General features: G+C 43.3%; 1 protein-coding gene across 1 annotated transcript in view; it reads left to right on the top strand.

Annotated features, from left to right (window-relative positions):
- obscnb (obscurin, cytoskeletal calmodulin and titin-interacting RhoGEF b) overlaps positions 1-22,972 on the top strand; it is a gene marked incomplete at its 5' end in the record, with an annotated part of 49,345 nt that extends 26,373 nt beyond the window's left edge. Inside the window, 39 exon segments of the mRNA XM_079219433.1 lie at positions 273-539; positions 979-1,248; positions 2,205-2,471; positions 2,957-3,235; positions 3,685-3,942; positions 4,174-4,440; positions 4,666-4,938; positions 7,869-8,135; positions 8,345-8,620; positions 8,750-9,022; positions 9,255-9,556; positions 9,773-11,102; positions 11,250-11,531; positions 12,064-12,145; positions 12,263-12,384; positions 12,523-12,720; positions 12,835-12,867; positions 12,957-13,055; positions 13,179-13,397; positions 13,554-13,587; positions 13,668-13,720; positions 13,821-13,919; positions 15,035-15,091; positions 15,821-15,960; positions 16,114-16,314; positions 16,398-16,474; positions 16,558-16,728; positions 16,883-17,042; positions 17,281-17,397; positions 17,548-17,712; positions 17,791-17,949; positions 18,053-18,230; positions 18,319-18,432; positions 18,558-18,725; positions 18,901-19,003; positions 19,114-19,243; positions 19,404-19,497; positions 19,710-19,752; positions 20,441-22,972. Of these exon segments, the coding sequence (XP_079075559.1) occupies positions 273-539; positions 979-1,248; positions 2,205-2,471; positions 2,957-3,235; positions 3,685-3,942; positions 4,174-4,440; positions 4,666-4,938; positions 7,869-8,135; positions 8,345-8,620; positions 8,750-9,022; positions 9,255-9,556; positions 9,773-11,102; positions 11,250-11,531; positions 12,064-12,145; positions 12,263-12,384; positions 12,523-12,720; positions 12,835-12,867; positions 12,957-13,055; positions 13,179-13,397; positions 13,554-13,587; positions 13,668-13,720; positions 13,821-13,919; positions 15,035-15,091; positions 15,821-15,960; positions 16,114-16,314; positions 16,398-16,474; positions 16,558-16,728; positions 16,883-17,042; positions 17,281-17,397; positions 17,548-17,712; positions 17,791-17,949; positions 18,053-18,230; positions 18,319-18,432; positions 18,558-18,725; positions 18,901-19,003; positions 19,114-19,243; positions 19,404-19,497; positions 19,710-19,752; positions 20,441-21,560 (8,747 nt within the window). The 3' untranslated portion in view covers positions 21,561-22,972.
- Positions 22,973-23,104: the final 132 nt, after the last annotated feature.

Raw genomic sequence — 23,104 nt, 5'->3', positions numbered from 1 at the left:
GTTGTTGCTAAAGACTTACTTCTGTAAATAACGCACGTGTTTTTAAAAAAGATAAATGAAGATAAAGCTTTTTTTTCCTGGCATTTTGGTCATTCTTCATTGTGATCAATGTCGAACAAATTTGGGATAAAGACGTGAGTGAGATTCACTTCCACCTCTGTTACAATGATTTAGATTTTAGTAGTTTTATGTGTGTGGCATAGTGCGCTATACATTGTGCCAGCTTTCTCTCGGTTGTCCTAAATCCCTTTCCTCCACCTCCTCCCCTGCAGCCCGGCCTGTCCTTTTCAAAACCCAGCTGCAAAACCTTGAGAGAAAGGAAGGGGGGAGCGCTAGTCTTCGCTGTGAGACCACAAGGCCGGGAGCCAGCGTTGTCTGGAGGTGTGGGGACAGGCTGCTGGCGTCCAGCAGCAAATACCACCTGAAACAGGAAGGAACCATAGTCGAGCTTGTCATCTATAAACTGCAGGGAGCTGACTCGGGAGAATACTCCTGCGATACAGGCAACCAGAGGACTTCAGCTGTCCTCACTGTGCAGGGTAGGAGCTGTCTTATTTAAGTCTGTCCTTTTCACTTTCCTCTGGAGTCACGTTTTTCCACGCTCCCTACATCACTCCAGCACTCCAGCACTGCATGATATGCATCAACCTTTCATCCTGAAGTCCTGTTTGCTGTCACCTTGACTGCTGTTATTTCCCATCCCATGTGTGCTCTTGCTCCACACCGCTTTCAAAACTTCTTTGAGTTCGATCACTCATCTCTTCTCATCATTCGTGCCTGCCTCCGGTCTCTTTTCACAAACATTAACACACCCCTGACTGTTTTTCTTCACTTGCTACTGACATTAACAGCTCAGGAAAAATCTTTATCAATTTAACCACACTTTGATCACAATCCTCTCAACTTGAACTATATCTCTGTCAAGAACTTCACGCAACAAATATGTAACTGTTCTGCTGAATTGTATTTGTCAAACAGAGGTCGAGGTTAACATACTGAAATTCCTGGAGAGCTGCGTTATATACGAGGGAGAAGATGTTCACTTTGAATGTCGGGTTTCTCACGGGGACGTGCCTCTGGCTCAGTGGAAGCTTCAGGATGTCCCGCTACAGAGTAATGAAATGAACCTGATCCTGTCTGAGGGTCCGGTACACAGCCTCACACTCAGAGGCGTCACCCCAGCCGACTCAGGAACAGTCACTTTCACAGTGGGTAACCACACGTCCACTGCTTCTCTGACAGTCAGAGGTAAGGGAAATATGATGCATATTATTTCTCCGGACGAGAATGAATACTTGTCATTTTGTCTCATTTGTCTTTATCACCTTCCTTGTGAGACACTTTCCCTCTTGCTTTTCAAAAAGCATGCTTGAGATTTCCTGAAGCTCTCTTTTTATTTTACCTTTCTTTTCACCTTCTACTGACTTGGTATCCATTTATCTTCACCACTTTCGTATTTGTACTACATCTGCACTTTATTGCAAATTGCTCCATAATTCTACACGATATGCATGTTTACTCCTCTTTCCATTAAACTGCCATTTCCTATTTGTTTTTATGTAGTATTTAAATGATATATTGGCCGCATTGATTAAAAGGTGTCCTTGTAATTATTGTGCACAGCTAGTTTTCTTCACTTTTTTTGTTAACTAACTTGAAGTGTAACATACAAATGCACTCAATGAATGACCACAGAATATGATTCAACAATTTAATTTAAATATTTGTATGGTGTCCTGGTGGCCTTGGGGCCTAAGAAGCTGACGGATGTCGTCTGTCTCAGATGTGAGTCCTGTAGAGATAAAAGTTGTCCCCCATCTACGTCCCCTCAGCTCCTTTTCCCTTTATATTGTTTTCCCTGCAATAAAGGAAAAACAACCCTACAAAACATATGCAAAACAATTGTTATTGTTCAGCTTGTCAATAGCGTATTTGTATTGTCTCTCTTCCTCGGTGTTGTTGTATAGTATGCTTCTCATAGACACTGAACACGATGTCCCGTGAGGCTATTTAATGAATCACCATGTTCCATTGTGCTTTTAAACGTGACAGTGAACATATGACTTGATGAAGTTGACTGCGGATTTTTTTCTGATTCAGTCTATTAGTGTTTTTACCTGTTGGTGTGGAATTGGTAGAATGGTGGTTTACCCAAGAAACTCTTTCAAATGATCCATCCTAATTGATAATGGTCTTTCTGGCAGCCGCACCTGTACTATTCAAGAAGGAGCTGGAAAGTCAAGAGACCACTGAAGGAGACAAGGCCACCCTGTCATGTGAGACCTCCAGCCCTGACTGCAAGGTGATCTGGCTGAAGGGCTCGACTGTGCTCATCCACGGAGAGAAGTACAAGATGGAGCAGAGAGCTACCACTCACATCCTGGTCATACACGAGCTGAATGTGAAGGATAGTGGAGAATATACCTGTGATACAGGGGAAAGGAAAAGTATAGCTACCCTGACTGTGAAAGGTAACAGAGCACAGCTTCATGTCATCTATGTTTCTACTCTCCGTTTGTCGTCATCCTCCCTGCTGTTAATTGTACATCCATCCATCCCAATTAACAAGTGGAATAGATCTTCTACTCCTCAGCATCTATTTTTTTTCGAGTGTGATGTCTTAGTTGACATGTAGTTTGAGTTTTGCTTGATTATCCAATGTTGGCTACACTTTTTTTATTCAATTTTCTTGTATTTCCTATTAATTTCTTACTAATATGTGTTAGTCACCAAAGTAAAGTAATAGTGAATGGATTTATATGAAGGTTTGTTTGATTACTAGATGTTATTATTGTGGTTTACGTCAGAGAACTACATTCTTTTCCTGAGATCAAACTCCTGACATGAGCTAGTAAGTCAGTATTAAAATGAGATTTTTGGTTATGGATACAACTTGTGACTTCTGAGAGGTCGAGAGATCTGGTCACTGACCTCCCGTCATCCCATTCGCCCTCAGAGCATGTGCGCCTCATCCGAGAACTCTGCGATCTCACTGTGGCCACCGGGCAGGATGCTGTCTTTGAGGTTGAGTTGTCCCACTCCGGCGTGACAAACGGGGAATGGTGGCTTGGAGACAACCTCCTCCAAAATAATGATCTGAATCAAATGAGCAGCCAGGGCAAAGTGCACCGCTTGGTCCTGAAGATGGTGACCACAGATGAATCGGGGGACGTTGCCTTCGTGGTGGGAGAAGAGAAGACTGTGGCCTGTCTTCTGGTGGAGGAGAAACCCAAAGGTAAAGGAGATGACATGGTTACTAGAGATTTTCTCTCCTCACATCCATCTCCATCAACCACCAAACAGCTTTGTCTTGGCAAATGGAAATATGCTGGCACCATCATCAACATCCTCCCATTCTTTGCCTTTAGTGTTTGCTATAAATGTTAGCATGAATATTTTAACTTAAGGAGAGATAAACTACTTAATGTTTTTTTCATTTATCAAATGTTACAGTTCAATGCTTATGTTTGTCTGCTTTTTTTTTATATTTCTGATGAAACTGTCCATATTCACTATGCTGTACAATTTGTGACAGCATTTAATAGTCACTGCATGCATCCATGTATTTATGTTTACAGTACAGTTTTAAAATGATTAATGACAAAGCTGTAAATGGAAAAGGGAAATGACTGCATGTGAATGCTATCATTATTACATCTAGTTTTGGGTTTCCCACATTTACAGTGCTAATACTAGAGAAGCCACACAACACTGTGGCAGTAGAGGGGGAAATGGTCACTCTGGCCTGCACCGTCTCTGACGCCAAGGCGGCTGTCACCTGGGTCAGAAACAACGTGGCCATCCGAGCCGGTCTCAAGTATGACGTGAAGAACAACGGAGCATTCCACCAGCTTTGTATCCACAACCTGGTGCCCGAGGACTCAGGAACGTACACTTGTGACACTGGAGATGCACAGTGTGATGTCACCTTGACTGTGGAAGGTAAAGAGCGATGCCACCTATATTAAAAAAAAAAAAAAAGATTCAAGAATGTGAAGGGATCGAAATGATCCGCTAAACTATTCTTGAACTTCCGCTACCCGGTCACGCATTATGATGGGTCAGCTAAGATTTTGTCTAAAGAGATGCTTGTCTTGTCATCTCAACTATCTGAGGCCAAACTTGCCGTCTGCACAGCTGATGTCAAACTTTCCCATTTTAAATTCTGACCAGGTGCCCCAGTGTTCTTCCACAAGGAGCTCAAGAACCTGGACGCCTTACAGGGTGAGGATGTTACCTTGCGCTGCGAGCTGTCTAAGCCAGGCGCTCGTGTTGAGTGGAGGAAAGGAGGCATAGTCCTCCAGCCTGGTAAGAAGTGTGAGATGAGGCAGGAAGGGTGCGTTCAAGAGCTTGTTTTACGGAACCTGGAGCCTGATGACAGTGGCTACTACACCTGTGATGCAGGAGACCAGCTCACCACAGCTTCTTTGGCAGTGCAAGGTAGCCTATTTTGATACTGTTTCATTTATCCTCAACTTTTACTAAGGCTGGTTAGTTTAATTCTGACTGTATTCTACAATTAATTCTTACGAGTAGAATAGTAGGTCTGTTTTTAGGAATGGCCTATGTCTTTGTAAACTGGATGTTGGAAAAAGTGACATTTTTGCTGACAATAAGTAAGTTAGAGGCTCAGTGTATGCATATGTGTATTTTTTCACTCAACAGTGAAAGAAGTCTTCATAGTGTGTGGTCTTAAGACCATCGACGTCTTTGTTGGGGAATGGGCAACCTTCTCCTGCCAGCTGTCTGGTAGGGCACCTGGCCAGGTGCAGTGGTGGCTGGATGGCACCTTGCTGGAGAACAGCCCCTTTAGTGAGATAGAGCTGAGCCAAGGCCACATCCACACACTCAGCTTAAAGAACCTGGCCACAGATGACTCTGGCACTGTCACGTTCAAAGCTGGCAGTTTAACGGCAACAGCAAAGCTCTTAGTCAAAGGTATCTCTTTATAAAGACACTCTTTCTCAGCAGCGGACCCTGCAGAATTTTATTTCTACATTTCAAATCTTCTAAATGTAGTATTTGGAGATTATTTTCAATCCAAGCTTGCTTTGTTGTCACTATAATGTGCAATTTGACTAATGTTAATATTTATTATAATTTGTATTTAAATAGTATGCACAGGAAGCTAAAACATACGCAATTACTTCTGTTTGGTATTGATTGGCATTAACCAAATTATATGTTATTTCTGTAGGGTTCCATTAAAACTTTAAAGTTCATGAGTAGATTAATTGTAGATATTTTCACATTTCAGTGCTTCATCATGCATGAGCAGTATTGTTTCTTATTCCATTAATAATAATAATAATAATAATAATAATAATAATAATGCTTTGATACAACCCAAACATACCACTGGGTGCAGCACCACAGCAAAGTTGTATTTGAGTACCAAACAAACCCAGACATTTACAAACCTGCAGTCAGATGTGTTGGTGAAAAGAAATGATCAGCAACTAATTTTCATAAACAAATATTTAGATGCAGTTTATTTCTGCTCCTCCTTTGGATTCTTTGTGAATCTGTCCTATTGCTTTATGTTGGGCTGCAGAAATCAATGATAATCACGATTAATGTTTCTCACTTTTGAGATCACAACTGAACTGATGAACAGTTGTAATCGTTTTGGGAAACAAAGCAGTTTAATAGCTCTTTAACCGTTGCTCGCTCTAATTGTACAAATCTTTTCATAAAAAAAAGGTTTGACATGATATCAGGATGTCTTCTTGAAAACAAATACAATTTAACACCCAGACCTTTTTGTGTGGAGTTGGCATGTTCTCCTCGTACCTGCAGTGGCTTCCTCCCACATTCCAGAGACATGCAGGTTAACTGGTGACTCTAAATTGTGTTTACGTGTGAATGTGAGCGTGAATGGTTGTCTGTCTCTATGTGTCAGCCCTGTGATTGATAGTCAACCTGTCATGACATACTATTACAATGCTGGCCATACAACTTAGATACGTAAACACTCAGTTGTCAACTGTTGTCAACAGAAGATATTCAGGGCTGTTATTGTAGATCACGTGCAGAGCTAATCTGACAAAAATAATCGGTCCACATTCAAACTTTGCACTTAAACACCCATGGCTGTGCTGATTACCTGTCAGCTTAATTTGTCAAGCCTTAATTGTCCCCACCACACGTTTTCCTGACGGCTCGGTCAATCTCTATTGTTGAAGTTGGCAGACCTGGTGCTAACTAAGCTGCTGCTTGTTGACTGATGTCTCTGATGTCTCCCTGCTATTTCGCAATTTCCTGTTCAATGAACCATTGTCCTTTGGTTCGAATAAATGGCCTCTTACATTTCAACCCCTCACAAACCTTTCAAAACAGAATCCACGAAAAATAAATGGGGAAACACACTTGATTTCATCCGCTAGCGTTCCATTGGCTGCATTTGGCCAAGTCTTTTCTTTATAGTGTCACCAAATCAAGGTATAGTATTAAAAAAAAACAAAGGTGCCTACTGGAGACACACTAATGGTAAATGGACCCGTACTTGTATAGCGCTTTTCTAGTCTTTCGACCACTCAAAGTGCTTTAACACTACATTACATCAAAGACTATGCAGTGAAAGTGACCTCCCCTGCAAAACAGATTTGGTATTCACTGCATGCTGGACGCGTCTGTGATTGGGATCCCTTGAGTCACTGTTTAAGATGAGCACTCCTAAACTATCAAGTGGCACTTGTTCAAGTTTATTGGTTGGAGTCAAAAGCATGATCGTGAATATATCGCCATGAATATATTTGTTGAATAAATTATGTTTGTGACGCCAATACATCAATTATTAACTTATTAATATTGTGTCCATCTTTATGATATATTGGCAGGGTCAAAATCAAAACTCGAAACCAATTGGCAGAGGGTTGTGGTGTGACTGTGGGTCAGTGGTTAGAATATCCGACTTTCAGTCAGAGGATTGGTGTTTCAAGCCTCGGCTCCGTTAGTTCATGTTGATGTGTCCAATTGTTTTAAAGTAAGAATAAGAACTTTTCCACAGTGCTGGGCTTTTTGAGACTATTTCGCCTGCTTTATAAAATACCCTTTCACAGGCACACATGAAGCTGGGTACAGAGAGGAAGGGGGGGAATCCATTGAGTTTCGCTGCCCCTTATATTTCAAATCGCACGGCAAACCCATGAACCATTTTCTGAATCAGTCACGTGGTACGGCCGGCTCGCGAGGCTTCGAACGTCACCGCATACGTCATCGAGACAAGCCTCGATACGCACTTCACCAAAATCTACCTGGATTACTCGACACGCGCATCGAAGCCTCGACACGAAAGGACACATCACTAGTGAATAGTGACATTAGGCTTGATTATTGTGATGCTGATATTTGATCCGAGTTTTATTGTACAGCGTTTGTAAAACACTGTTAGTTTTAGAAGTGCTGCTCCACCCATCCATGCAGGCCGGCTGCTGTTAAATACTGATGTTCCATTTGCTGCCACCATCCCATCCCACCAAGCCTTGCCTTTAACCTTCAAGCACTAAAACCTCTAACCTTCCTACACCTAACTTATGAGTTTGGTATTTCTATCCACTTCACCCCCCCTCCTCTCATCAGCTGCCTTGATTGTGATCATTAACTTGAATCTTGATGGTTGGGCTTTTTGACCCCCTATTCATTTTCAGAGCTCATATAAGATAATTCAGTGGACAGTAAAATATATTTTAAGACAGTATCTCACATTTTAATCTATGAGATACGTACCATGGCACGTACAATTTGTACTGGGTTATCCATAAAAATACAATATTATCATATTCTTTTGGGGGTTATAAAGCCCATATGTCATTCGGCATATCCGAATGACCAAGTCCTGACCCTATAACCCATGCCCCCAACCTCAGATCCCACAGTTGAAGTGGTGAGCGAGATGGAGGACCTCCGGGTGCTTAAGAACCAACCGGCTGAGTTCATCTGCCAGTACTCGCGGCCGGTCAAGGCTCAGTGGAAGAAAGACGGGCAGCCGTTGCAGCCTGATGGCCGAAGGGTGTTAGTGGAGCAGGACTGGAATGTGGCACGCTTGTACATTAGCCACGTGTCCGCTGATGATGGGGGCACATACTCCTGTGAGGCAGAGGGGACTTGCGTGGTCGCTTCACTTTACGTGGAAGGTGAGCTTCCCTCCACATGGAAAAAGCACCAGAGTCTCCTCTGCTCCCTTATGTCCCACAGTTACTCTCTGTGGCCACATACACTAATCTGTTGCTGATCATCATAACTTATGTGTCCTTTGTTAACTTCCTAAATATGTCAGTCGTCTTCTTTTTTTTTATCGAGCTTCCTTTTTTCTTTATTCCTTTTCCAATTGTTTTCTCTACAGGCAAACCCATTGACCTTGTCCAGGGCCTGGAGAATGTCGAAACCTTTGATGGCGGCGAAGCGCTGTTTGAGTGTGCCCTCTCTCGTCCCGAGAGCAAAGATTGTCGCTGGCTCCTCGATGGGAAACCAGTTAAGGAGTCCCCTAATGCTGAAATTGTGACATTTGAGAGCGGTCGTCGTCATCTGCTGCTGCTGAAGGAGTTGAGAGTGAAAGACAGCTGCACAGTGACCTTCAAAGCTGGAACAGCATCCACATCTGCCCAACTCTCTGTCAAAGGTGAGTCATCCAAAGGAACACTTCAAGACTTTGAAGTTGAATTCATGGCCTTATTTTTGCCTGAATTATGCATTCCAATATAATGGAATAATCCAATATAATTCATTCTGTCTCTTTTTTTTCTCTCAGGCTGGCAGCTGAATGTTGTGAAGGGTCTGGAGGACAAGGTGGCTGCAGTGGGAGAGAAAGTTGAGTTTTGTGTTGAGCTCACCGAGCCTGTCCCTGTGGCAGAAGTCGCCTGGTACGCCAATGGCGTCGAGATCAAGTCCAGTGACCTCTGGGCTACGAGGGCCGACGGATGTTCTTATCGCCTTGTCCTGAGACGGGCGCCTCTTTTGCCACAGCAGGAAATTACATTTGCTGCAAGAGATGCTCTCTCTTTGGCCAAGCTCACCATTATCAGTAAGTGTTTGAAGAAAGTCATCATTAGTCATTAGTCATTAGTCATTATTCCACCTACTAATGTGTTCCAGTTATGTGCTGTGCGTGGCAACTCCACATGTAAGATGATGGAGAGACAAAACGGAGTATGACAGATAAACATTGCAATCTGTGTAGTTCTCAATTGTTCATTTAAGCATCTAACGCCTGCTTCTTTCTTTCTTTCTTTCTTTCTTTCTTTCTTTCTTAACAGCTGTATCTGATCCTCCAGAGGACCCGGAGGTCGTCAGTAAGACGGAAAAGTCTGTCACCCTCTCTTGGTTCACTCCTTTACATGACGGAGGAAGTCCCATTCTGGGCTACAGGGTGGAGATGCGGCTGACAGACAGTGCCCTGTGGCTTCCGTGTCATTCTGAATCCGTGTGCAACACAGAGATTGTGGTTGAAAATCTTATCCCGGGGAGTGGTTACAGGTTTAGAGTGGCAGCCATCAACAGAGCTGGGGTTGGAGAGCCCTTTGAGTTGCCTCACACTGTGCAGCTTGGTGAGTGGACGTGTGGTTTTTGGTACTTTTTGGCTTTACAGTGTGTTGTTGTGCTTGTATTTACCTAAAATTATACCATTTGTTTTGTTGTCATATTTAGACATCTCCACAGATTTGCAGTTTATTATCGACAGAGTTTAGTAGGTGTTATGCTGTGTGGGTACTGACAGTAGCTTGTATAACAACATAGTAACATTGAAAACTTCACCTTGGTTAAAGGTATAGAGGCAAAGCAGGGAGAGACTGAGACGATGGGGCAACCCAGTCTGCCTCCAGAAGCTGCCGAAGAAGGCGATGTCCATGAACTGTGGGAGGAATCGGCCAAGAAACGGCGCATGAGTCGAGAGCCAACTCTGGACTCCATCACCGAACAACCGGAGGAGGTTGTCGGCGGTCAAAAGAAATCCGGGCAGAAAGATTTGAAGTCTACGGAGAAAGTGGAAATTAAATCGGTCGAGCAAGTGCAGGCCACTGTGTCTAAGAAGCAGACGCCGTCCAAGTTGGTTACCAGCTCTGAGGATGAGTCGGCTCCCGGGGGTTCAACGCTTGTCTCCTACCTCAAGAAGAGCAGCAAGTCTACTGTCACAGCGACCAATGAGACCGAGATGTCTACTGAGAGGTTCTTTGAACATTTCCAGATGGCAGAGAAGAGAACAGTGCAGCATACTCAAGTTGAAACAACCACAATTCAGCAGGCGGATGGAAAACAGGTGCCTGCAGAGGAGACTAACGTCATGGAGATCAGTAAAGAGGATGAGCCTGAGCTCAGAGATGCCGCCATTAAGATTCAAGCTGCCTTCAAGGGCTACAAAGCCCGCAGGGACATGCGACCCGTCTTTAAAGATGCCTTCAAAGACCAGACTAAAGAACCTAATGGCACCATTCATCTCGAATGTGTGGCAGAAGGTAAACCTGATAAGATGCGGTGGCTGAAGGATGGAGAACCACTGCAGGATGGCAAGCACCACCACATTGATATCTATAATGACGGCACTTGCTCACTGGTCATCACTGCCATCGACACAAAGGATACCGGGGTTTACACGTGTGAGGTCACCAACAAGTATGGAGTCACTTCTCACAGTGGTAAGGTCACAGTGGGAACGGAGAGAGAATCATCCGGGCGGCGGCCGCTGACCGTGGGCTACAGTGCCGACAGCGAGCCTGAGAGCTCCTCAGGAAGTGAGATGGATGACTCGCTGAGGCAGGCGAGCAGACGTCTCCGTCGCCTGCTGCGCACACGCCTCCCACCAGACGTTGAGGAAGAGCCGTTTGTCAGTGCAGATGAAGGAGACCTGTGTCATCCAGACCCCCACTCTTACAGAGAGGATGACAGTTACATCTACATTCGATTTGACTCGCGGACGGAGGCCGAGGTGGCCTCCAAGAGGTTCCAGGAGATGTTTACAATCCACGGGGTGCCTGTGGAGACCACCATTTTGGATGCAGGGTTCCTCAAAGTGGAGCTGCGAATTAAAAAGATGGGCTATACTCAAGATGGCACACAGACCCCCACACAAGATAGTCAGCCACCTGCATTTATGGCTGGAGCAGCAGGTATAGAAACGTAGCTGTTCGGATCAACACACAATTTGTATACACTTTCTGAATCATTATTATATTTATTTTAAAACAAGCAAAATCATAAGATATTCATGTATATTTTTTCAAAAATCCTTATTTTGATTCTCTCTTGTTACCCAGCTGCTCCAGTCTTCCTGACAGAGCTACAAACTCAGGATGTTCCCGATGGTTATCCAGTCAGCTTTGACTGCGTTGTGATTGGCAAGCCCACTCCCACCGTTCGCTGGTATAAGGACGGCAAATTTCTTGAGGAGAATGACCATTACATGATCAATGAAGACCAGGAGGGCTGCCACCAACTCATCATCACCACCGTGCTGCCCACTGACATGGGCGTATATCGTTGCACAGCTGAAAACAGCAGCGGCATCGCAACCACTAAGGCTGAACTCAGGGTTGACAGTGAGTAAACATAAATAGCATACACGCATACGCACACACGTTTGTTTTACAAATGCTTGCGAGTACCTTGTCTTGAAACTATATTTCCTCTGACTGAAGGTGAAAGGTTGTTGCATTGTTTAAAAGAGCTGTTGTCTCTGTATTCATATGTTTGTATTTAGTGCTGTTTTTTTTCTTTCTTTCCTTTGTGGGGAAACTGGCCAAATTAACACAATATGACATATTGGGTTAAAATCGTGACATATCAGAATCAGCTTTAATGGCCATGTAAGTTTACACATACATGGAATAAACAAAAACTTAAATTAGCTTCTTAAAAATGCAGTGGTCAAAATAGCTCTACTTTAAAATAAAAATAAAATGTCCTCATTATGAGACTTTGTTACAAAAGCGACCTGTGTTTAATTAATTAAGACCCTAATGTAGACATAGTCTTAAACTCAAAAGACGAGTGATATCACGTGTCGTGGCACACAATGTCCCTGATTTCACGGATCACTGTTTCATGCTGTGTTTCAATCTGTTCCATCAGTGTCGTGCAGCTCCGATTATGACACTGCTGCTGATGCCACTGAGACGTCTTCCTATGTCAGTGCCAAGGGCTACATGTCCAGGTGAATTTACTATGAATGGTGTATTATAGAGTTAAAAAAATAATATATATATATTGAGAAATATATCTTATAATATTAATAAATCCTGAGGTGTGCTGTTCTTCTTGCCTCATCCAGGGAAACTGAGACATTTGAGTCTGTAGCTGAAGATGATCAGCTTCCACAAGTTGTGGAAGAGCTTCGTGACGTTCGCGTCAGTCCAGGTTCCCATATTGCTAAGATGCAGCTCAAATTGAAAGGTAAGTTTAATAACCAGTTGTAATATTTGAGGCAACACATTAACAGATAATTGTAACCGTCTTAAAAAATGATGTCAACCCGCTGAAAAACGCCCCAGACTAAAGATTGTTGTTTCTGAAATCCCGATCGTCTTCCAGGCTTCCCCAAACCCAGAGTATACTGGTTCAAAGATAGCCACCCTCTGCGGTCTTCAGATAGGGTTCTGTTGCTGGCAGAGAGAGACGTTCATGGCGTGCAGATCCTGGAGGTGAAGAAAGAGGACATGGGGGAGTACTCTGCTTACATCAGCAATGCAGCTGGTTCTGCTTACTCCTCCGCCCGCCTGATAGTTCTGAGTATGTATGCAAACACCTGACTTGTTGCCTACGAGTGTACCGTATTTCTAAATGACTTTGATCTCTAATAAATACAGTTTAGATACAGATACAGTAACAACCATATTTTTGCAGATCCAGGGGAGATTATGCCACAAGATAAAAGAGGTAATTTGACATTTATCCAACAAACTAGGCCTGGTTGCTCTAGTTGGTTGTAGTGTACTGTGCTTATGTTTTACACTATATTTTCACAGACCCTAAGGTGCCCCTGGTACCACCCCGCTTCATTGAAAGGTTCAGCAACAGGAAGGTGAAACAAGGAGCCAGCATCACTCTGTCCGTCAAAGTAGAAGGTTTGTTAAATTTACTGCGCGATTGTTTGAGCATCCTTTGAAACCTACAGTAATCTGGGGACATCCAAAAAGCGTAATATTTTATGTTAAACCATCTCAATAACCCCATGTGACTTTTTTAAGGCTCCCCCACTCCTATGGTTTCATGGCTGAAGGAGGAATCAATGGAAGACGTACTGTGGATCAAGCCAGATACCAAGGGATACAAGATCGCAAGCTCGGGACGCCAGCACAGCCTCATCTTGATGGACGTGGGCACAGAATACACTGGCGCCTACACCTGCATTGCCACAAATAGAGCAGGACAGTCCATCTGCACCGCCCACCTCGAGGTTGATGACGGTGAGGAAAGCAAAGTCATGCAGGCACTCTATATAGAAATGATATTGCCTTTGGAATATATTCATAAACTAGAAAGACACTTTGTAGAGTCAAAACGTCTCACAGTTTCTCTCCTGGGTTTGATTGTATATATGTGTTTTTACCTCTCTTCCATAGTACCACAACCAAAGAAGGAGACAAAAGCCTCAGAGTGAGTTTTAAACATGGATGCACAGTGTAATTTATACAGATGCATATGTGAAACAGAAATGTAACATATACTCTCCTCAGGGTTCTTGGAATCACAGTTAGTGCTCCAGAGGAGGAGGCCGGCAGAGCAAAGGGTGAGAGACATATTTTTTGTTATGTATAGTAACAAATGATTTGTAGTAATCAATACTGCAATATTGATGGTGTTCTTTCCTCTTTGTGTGTGCTTTTAAGAGATTAAAATGCCCTACCTCGGTGAAGTAGGTACAGAGGAATTCCTCATGAAACTCACCTCCCAGATCACTGAAATGGTATCAGCAAAGATGACACAAGGTAAGTGTATGTTATGGACCATAGGGTCTCTGCAATTGAGTAATACATTATTTTTATTTTATTTTGCAAGAAGTACTTTCTGCTTTCAACAATTCAGAAAATCTGAATTTACAGTAAAGTAAAGTTACCCTCAACAGTTGATTCATGTGTTTCTACAAACCAAGTTTAGTATAACACGACCATGCTTATTCAAATCTGGTTTAATCCAAAATAAAGCAAGTTTTTTTTTAAATGTTTGACTGCCGGCCCCATGAAGCTTTGACAGCATGCCAGTTGCTTTAAGTAATTGGGATAGCGACACATTTATCCTTCAGTTGTAGAAAAAAATAAAACAGAAAGATGTTTCAGCTCCAGACTGTAAAAGGTAAAACACCTGCATGCTCAACTAACATCCAGCCCTGCTAGGTACCCTTGGTTTAAAGGTGGGATGAAATCCCATATTGTTTTGTTCGGTGTGAAATGATTCATTCTGTCGTCATCATACATTTAGCGAGCTAACTGATCAGATACAATACAGAAGGTCAGAGATAAGCAACCGAGGCCCAAAGCTCCCAAAACGACACAGGTGTTCGTTCCATACTATATCGGGTGATTTAAATGCTGAGGACGCTTTAAATCACCCGGTGTGGCGTGTGTTTGTGTGTGTGAAGGGAATAAAAATCGCTTACTAAATAAGAGGAGTGGTTTTCTGACTCTGCATTATGAAACATGCAAGCTGCTGTAAAAGTCTTTGCTGTTGCTTTCTGCTGACAATGCTGAAAGTATGCAAGTAATCTTAAATCGCTGTCTAGTAAATGTGCTTCTTTGTAGTGTTTTGTTACCGTCAGGAATTCAGTCTAATTATTCAAGAATTGTGAAACGCTGTGTGATGTGAATGCTTTAGCTCTTCAATTCAATTCTTGAATTAGAATTCACCGTCCAATAGATTTGAGGTTGACACCAAACTTGACTTTGGAGAGTTCCTTTCCCGCTCTTCTAGTGCTTGTTTTCCAGCATGTTTGAGCACATGACTTCTCATTGCTTCGTACAGACATAATCTCTTAACCGCCTGTACATCCATCAGTTTAGCTATCCAATCAATACAATTCTCATCCAATCATGAATTTGTTATTCAGACAGCGCACAGAATCTTGAAGTGCTCCAGTGGATGAAATCTTGGCCCAAAGCTACCAGTATGTATCCCAAGTGCATCAGCTTTACAATAATATACATTTTCCCATTGAGTTATAGATACAGGTAACTTGTGGAAACATCTTAACATAACATTTCCTTTTACATACAGAACACAAATATATCTATATATATTATATGTGAAGGTGCAGCCTCAACAGTTTCCTCTTTTCCTGCGTCAGCATTATCATTTCTAAAACGTCTCATTGAAATGGATTTCAAATAGATTTTTTAATAACTATGAAGTCTCGCCAACATATTGTTGGAATACATGCTCACCACCAGACATGTATGTGATGAGCTCAGATAATCTGTGTTATCTGTCCTGTAGCCTTTTCTCGCATGTCGTCACAATACTAACACATGGCAAAGCATTTAGAATGAAATGATTGTTGTGGATTGATTTTTTTCTTCCCTTTACATCACAAAAGTGTAATTATTACGATCTAAAATGTTAAATGAATGATAGGGGTAGTGATTTAAACGTTTAGATGAACTTTACTAAGTAAATAAAGCACCAGCAGATGGCAGCAAACAGTCCGTTTAGTGCTTCAGATGTGACTTTGAGACCCTTAAAGACAAAGTATGACAATCCCTTCCTTTGCCAGAATATCACGTATTCATGGTACATAACAATGACAACTTCAGTTAATTGAATTAGACACGCTCTACTTCTTTGCACAACTGACATGTCTTCCTCTGATCACCTCCCTCCGTCCTTGCTGCCTCAGCTTCCTTGCGTGTACCAGGTGTTGACAGTGATGATGAGACCAAGACCCCGTCTCCATCGCCTCATCACGGTCGCTCTCGTCCTCCCTCTCTCATCGCTGACTCCTCCTCTGAGTCCGATGAGGGGGATGCCAGAGGAGAGGTGAGATGAGTAGAAGTTGTTTAACTCTATACTTCAATGTTTGTTTTGGTCATAGATGTACGGAAAGCAGGCACCACTTCCAAATGTAATCTGGTAAATGCAGCTTTACGTCATACTGGATTTATAAGTATAATGTTATCCCATTTCTTTCAGATGTTTGACATCTATGTGGCAACGGCTGACTACAGCCCCACCTTAGCAAGCAAAGAATCCATCGCTCTAAAGGTGGGGCAGTATGTTGAGGTTTTGGACTCCGCTCATCCCCTCAAATGGTTAGTCCGGACCAAACCCACCAAAACTACGCCATCCCGTCAAGGCTGGGTCTCGCCTGCCTACCTGGACAAGAAACTCAAAGTGCGTCTGAAAACACAACTTTTTATTAACTCATCGTTTTGAGGCCCTGAAATTAATTGTAAAACAAACGTGTATTGTTCCAGCTTTCTGCCGATACGAGTGACCTTCCAGAGACAAATGTGGAGGAGGTGTCTGAGGGTGAATACAAAAGGAAGTTATTGTAAGTTAAGTATTTCTACACTCACTGACAGAATCCTGGAACTAAAGGATGTCTCATAACCAACTATTATTTCGTGTCCCTAGCCAACTCATCCAAGACCTGATAAATGGTGAATCGGAGTTTGTGAAAGAGATCGACTTCTTTACCTCCCATCACCTGAAGCACGCCGACGGCCCTGATGCACCTCCCGATGTCAGCAGCCAGAAGGAAGCTATATTTAGGAACATTGATGATATCAAGTCCTTCCATAGCAAGTGAGCTCACCTCTTGATGACTTAGTCAGCTTAATCAGATATTTTTTGATAAAGAAAGTGAAGAACGTCTGTATTCCACACCCGGAGAACAGACGTGTTAGATTTACAGTAAGATACTCAATGCAATTCCTTCCCCAATAATTTTGTTTTTTAGGGCATTCCTTCCAAAGCTGAACGACTGTGACACAGATGATGATGTCGCCATGTGCTTCCTGAAGAACAAGGAGGGCTTTGAGAAGTACCTCCACTATCTTGTCGGTCAGAGTCTGGCTGAATCCGCTGTCAGTGACAAAGCTGTTCACTGCTTCTTCAAGGTAACAGCGCAACTGTTATTGCGGTACTGTGGGATATGCAGTGTGTCCAAACCTATATTCTGTAACTCTCAATTGAACGTCTGTTACCACACTGTAAAATATATTTTTTTGCCAGCATATTTCTTAATTTACTCTTAGATACTTGTGTTTGATAACTTGTAAGTACATTGTCATAGGGGGGACTGTGAAAGGACTCTGGATATTTGAATTGAATAATCTTCCCTTCGTTGCATCGTAGGAGTACACAGAGAAAGTGCAAGCCAGCGCGGACCCTGCAGACCCTCCAGTGCGCAGCATCAACGCCAGCCTCCAACAACCACTGGAGAGGATTCAGAAGTACAAGGCCGCCCTCAAGGTAACAGCTTTGACTCCCAATATACATGAACCTTTGAGGTTCAGTCATCTGCATTACAGATTACATCGATTGCATGTGTAAAACATTGGGTTTTAGACCCGTGTCTCTGCCACTGCAGTCGTGTTGAAATCTCTTCCCTGACATCTCCAGGAGCTCATCCGCAACAAGGCCAAAAATGGCCAGAACTGCTGCCTGCTGGAAGAAGCTTACGCCATGGTGTCTGCACTGCCTCAGCGCTCTGAGAATACCCACCATGTCTCCATGATTGAGAACTACCCCGCCACACTGGAAGTATTAGGAGAGCCAATGAGACAGGTAGGTGGCGTTGCTGTTTGATACAGTGATTATAGGCATGATTGTGCCTATAATTTTTTTTCCCTCTTTTGAAACTAGGGACCCTTCCAAATGTGGGAAGGGGCTCCAGGAATTAGGACGTCCTCTAGAGGCCACAACCGCCATGTGTTCCTGTTTAAGAACTACTGTATAATCTGCAAACCCAAGAGAGACAGCAACACTGACACACAAGCATATGTTTTTAAGAACATGATGAAGGTAAGACTTTTATCACAATCACAGCTTTATTTTCTGACTCTCTTCTTTATCGTCATCTTTCCAGCTTAATCTGTGTTCTCTGTGTTCCTCGTCCTGTTTGCAGCTGAATAACATTGATGTGAATGAGACAGTGGAGGGTGACGACCGGGCCTTTGAGATCTGGCATGAGCGTGAGGACTCTGTGAGGAAATACACCTTGCAGGCCCGAACGGTTACCATCAAGAACTCGTGGCTGAGAGACTTCAGAGAACTGCAGCAGCGCTACAGCACGCCTGCGTGGAGTGAGTGGGAAAAAAACACACGCACAAAGTCAATTTTTTCTTTTTCTTTCTCGTATCATTCAAAATCTATTTTAATCTCCTGTCACAGGTCCTCCTGACTTTGATGCAATTCTGGCAAACTGCACAGCAGAGCTGGGACAGACTGTGAAGCTGGCCTGCAAAGTCACCGGTGTACCTAAACCAGCTGTCACTTGGTACAAGGGTATGCCATATTTATTTTTGTCATTTTCTCTATTGGACAATAAACTGTACAGACAAATGGGGAGTAATGGTACATTAGACTTAATGACAGACTAACTTAAGGCCTTGTTTACTTGACGGACGTAGATGGACGCCCCGTGGAGGCCGATCCTCATCACATCATCATTGAGGATCCCGATGGTTCCTGCACTCTGATCTTGGATAACATGACAGCCGATGACTCCGGCCAGTACATGTGCTTTGCCACGAGCTCAGCTGGCAATGCCAGCACTCTCGGCAAGATCACTGTTCAGAGTAAGTGGTATACACGTGCGGTGTGATGGCGAATGCTTTAGTTTAGAATTATAAAATATTTCAATAATTAGCCACGCTGTACTTCAGCAAAAAAATTAAACCCCTTTTTGGAATTAATAGATTAATCGATTTTTGTGAAACCAGTTATTCATTTTTACTTTGTAATGTCTTATAGTGCCTCCTCGTTTTGTGAATAAAATGAAGAATGCTATATTTGTTGCTGGGGAGGACACTCGGTTCACCTGCGTCATGCAGAGCGCTCCCAACCCCAAGATCAGGTATGAAATCTGCCCCACATTTTTAGTAAATTCAGAAGGTCCTTTGAGACTTCTGCTTCCCCTCAGTGTTAACCTCCCTTTCTCTTCCCTGTCTGTGTTTTATGATCAAGGTGGTTCAAAGATTGCAGGCTGCTGACCGACCAGGAAAAGTATCAGACCTACAGCGAGCTCCGCAGTGGAGTTCTGGTCTTGGTAATAAAAAACCTGACGGAGAGAGACCTCGGACGCTATGAGTGCGAGGTTGGTCAATGTTAAAAAGTCATACTTGAATCCCAAACTTTGATTTAATTAATATGTATAAGAGGAAAAGTATAAATGTTGACTCGAACACAGTTGATATAAATTAGTAACAATACGTCATCTGTAGGACTCTAAAATATATATTGTCTGCTTTCGCCAGTTGTCCAACCGTCTGGGCAGTACCAAGTGTGCTGCTGATCTAGTCCCACCCTCTGCTGTGGCTCGCACTGCTGAGCAGGCCATCACTATTGAAGGTAGGAGCTCTGACCTGATCCTCACAAGAGGAGGCTCTCTCTAGACTATTTGTATGATATGCATGTACGTTCAGGTTCTGAATAACATTTCTTTTAATGTTGTTAAAGATGCACAATCGTCTCATGCATCCTGTTCTGTAGATGTGACTATTGTTTTGCGCTTAGCTTCATTTGTGTCTGTTAAATGTCATTTATTCTGCTTCCACCCATAGTTACTGAACAGGAGACGAGGATACCAAAGAAAACCATCATCATGTAAGTGTGAACAGGCCTGATACCTGGTCGGACATCAGATTCCTCTGGACATTACACGTTAATTACATCTATAAGAAATGTCACTTAGACTCTAAGAAAGAGCTTTGTTTCTTAACTTTGAGATCATGTGTCACAGTTAAAAATCTTCAAAGATATTTGTTTCAGGATAGATTTCCTCCGCAGTCGCTGGCTTTGTGATACAGATGCATTGAATGTTCTATTTTGGGTCTTGCTGTGTAGATATCGCTTGCTAAACCATGAAACGTACTTAAAGAGGATTTAAAGTTCTTTAGCGCGCGTGTGCGCTCCTCTCCGCGGCCTCTTGTATGCACCGTTGTGTCGTATTTAAAGTCCGAGGATTCTGACACAAGGATGCTGAAAGGATGGGCTGTCTTCACCAGGGTGCTGTCTTCTTTAACCGGCAACTCGGTTCCTGCAGCTCCTCACGCAGCGTTTGTATTGGAATCAAACACCTTCTACTGTGGCAACACGCGATATGCAGTGCAGCGAAATTCATGGTGGCATGTGGGAGGTGCTTACTTGACATCTAACTCAGGATGAGCTTCTCTTATTTAGTTACACAGATCAGTGTCACATGAGCTGTTGGCTTAGCTTTAAACTGCACGCAGACTAATATCTTTTTCCCTATATATAATGTCTGCGTTGTCTCTCTCTCTCTTTACACCAGTGAGGAGACCATAACCACTGTGGTGAAGAACCAACGTATGAGGAGGCACAAGTCCCCCGGCTTTACCATGGCAGGAGCTCACCGCTCGGAGACCTCCACCCCAGAGCCCCCCGCAGCCCGGCCGAGGAGGATGCCCACGGCGAGAAAGAGCACCATCCCAACCCTCTATGTCACTGAACCCGAGGGCGCTGAAGCAAGAGCCGCGGAGAGCAAGTCCAGGTGGATCGAGGTGGAGGAGGTCATTGAGTATAAGGTCAATAAGTCCCCCAGGCTGTCCAGGAGGAGGGGCATCTCACCGGCGGGGTCCGATCGTGCCACCGCTCCCTCCAGAACCAGAAGATCTCCACCAGAAAACCCAAACGCGAACAATTCCAACAACAAGCTGGTGGGGCAGGCGCAGCTGCAGGGAGACATCAGCAGCCAGCCGCTCTCCTGGGAGGAAGAGGAGGGAAGCGTGACCTCTGATTCTGTCTCTGGAGTCACCGGAGAGCCGCACGAGCTCTCGTCTGTCCTCACTCTAGCCGGAGAGGACAGTGAGGACCTGGACGATGATCAAACTGTCATCTTTGAACCTGATGATGATGAAGATGAGGATCATATCTCGCTCGGGAAGCAGGAGCCTAAGATTCTGACTGAGGGCGGACGTGTTTTGACCCTCGAAGACTTGGAGGATTACGTCCCGGAAGAGGGCGAGACCTACGGTTCCTCCAGCACCCACAAGCCTGCCGCGGAAAAGCCCTGCGAGATCTCTGTGCTCCAGAGGGAGATCGGCGGCTCCACGGTGGGACAGCCGGTGCTCCTCAATGTGGGGCGGCCCGTTGTGGTCCCCAGGCAGAGGGGCGGCTTCTTCAGCCGCTTCAGGGAGCATCTCTCCAGCAGCGTTTTCTCACCTGCAGCCCCGCAAGCCAGCGGAGGCCAGTCCCGGACGGAGAGGCACGTCCCGATCCAAGTGAGCCACGCAAAGGTTGAAGTGAAGCCGTCATACTGCTCAGAGGTGCAGAGAGTGGAGGGTGGGCAGCGGAGCTTTAAAACCAAAGTGTCAACTCAGACCTACGGCTATACGTCGGTGGGCAACCCAGTCACGCTTCAAATCAGCGACAACCTTCATCAGAACCAGTAGGAGGAGCAAACCGTTTTTCATTTGGGACGACAAACCCTCTTAGTCTTAAATGGGGACATTTCTATTTGCGTGAGTGAAGCATCATGACCTGAAGTATCTTTACTGCATTTGACGAACCATTCCGAACCCCAAAAAAAGCTCAATCTCTGAGTTTTCTTCTAGAAGAATGGTTTATGTCAGATGGTGTCTCTAGACTGGGCGAGTTGGAAACTGTAGGTATTAAATATGTGACTGTAAGTTTGTTTCAGTCACAAACGGCTTTGTTACAACTGATAAATGACTAATGCAGTATGTGTTGTACAATACACATGGTGGACAGAGAGGAAAAGGAAATTGAGGATTGACATTTTACTGATGAACTATTTTGTCTGTTTTTAAGTGGAATTACATTTTTTTTTAGCATCTTGTTCCACTTAAATACACCTTCTCAAAATCATGAACCTTGACTCACTAATATTAACTGATCCAGCCCTTATCCTTAGTGATGACTATTGCTATATACACAAACGAATAATTACACAGTATATTTAGATCGATATATTTTTTGGGATTTTACTTTTGTACCTGCTCACTAATGTCTCCTTTTGCAGTGCTTTAGCTTCCTGGAGCAGCAAATGTTGGAGTTGGTGAGGTCATGTCTACAACGCGTTTCTAGTTCAATGTTAAGTCAATTTAAAATATGCAACACTGAACGATTAACAGCAGAACTTTGGAGACCGTTGTGGTCTATCGGCTTTTTAAAGTTTAATCAAAGATGTGCTTTGTGTTTGGCAAAGTGAAACATTAGTTCTTCTTTTGGCGTTTGTTGGCGAGCAGCTTTTACAAATACGGCATTTCTACACGCAGCAAATCATTTGGAAGGTGAACCAGTTTCACACCATTTGACTGCAAGTGTCATTTATTGTGAAGTTTGTACCATTAATTGAATGTTACACTTTTTCTTTTTTTTTGACATTTGTGTCTAGTAATGTAGTGCAATCACCTGTGAATTCAGTGCATCACAGGGCCATATGTAAGCAAAAGATATTTAGATTAGTGACTGCATGTGTTTATCGAGCGTAACCAGATCTCTAATCTTGTGCAAATACTTGAGCTCACAGAATTTACTACCTTTTTAATTTAAAAAAAGTGACTAGAAAACAGAACTTGCCCCTTTTTAAAGATGTGTGGTGTTGTTTTTAAAAGGTCTTTAAGTCAGTTACAAGGATCATGTGATGTATTAACATTAACACACTAATAGATTGTAATTGCTTGTCCTGTATGTGTGTAGTTTTTGCAAATATGTTTTGAGTTCTCAGTTCTAATAAATAGTTGTACTGCAAATAATAAGTATGGCCAGTTTCTTTCACAATTCTTACTTACAGCACAAATACGTCATTTAAAAAAAAAAAAATACGTTGAATAAAATAGTTCAGTGCAACTTTTGTGTCAGCATTTTTTAAACATCGTCCCTGACTTGTGAAGAAGAAGCTCTTGACATGACATCACCCCCTGACGCTCGACAAAGTTTCATATATTACCCTTTACACTGGTTGTACAAGAAT

Source organism: Taurulus bubalis, assembly GCF_910589615.1.
Source record: "Taurulus bubalis genome assembly, chromosome: 1".
In the NCBI taxonomy this organism is placed as follows: Eukaryota; Metazoa; Chordata; class Actinopteri; order Perciformes; family Cottidae; genus Taurulus; species Taurulus bubalis.
The sequence above is the reverse complement of the archived record's forward strand: the minus strand, read 5'-3'. Positions and strand labels throughout refer to the sequence as shown.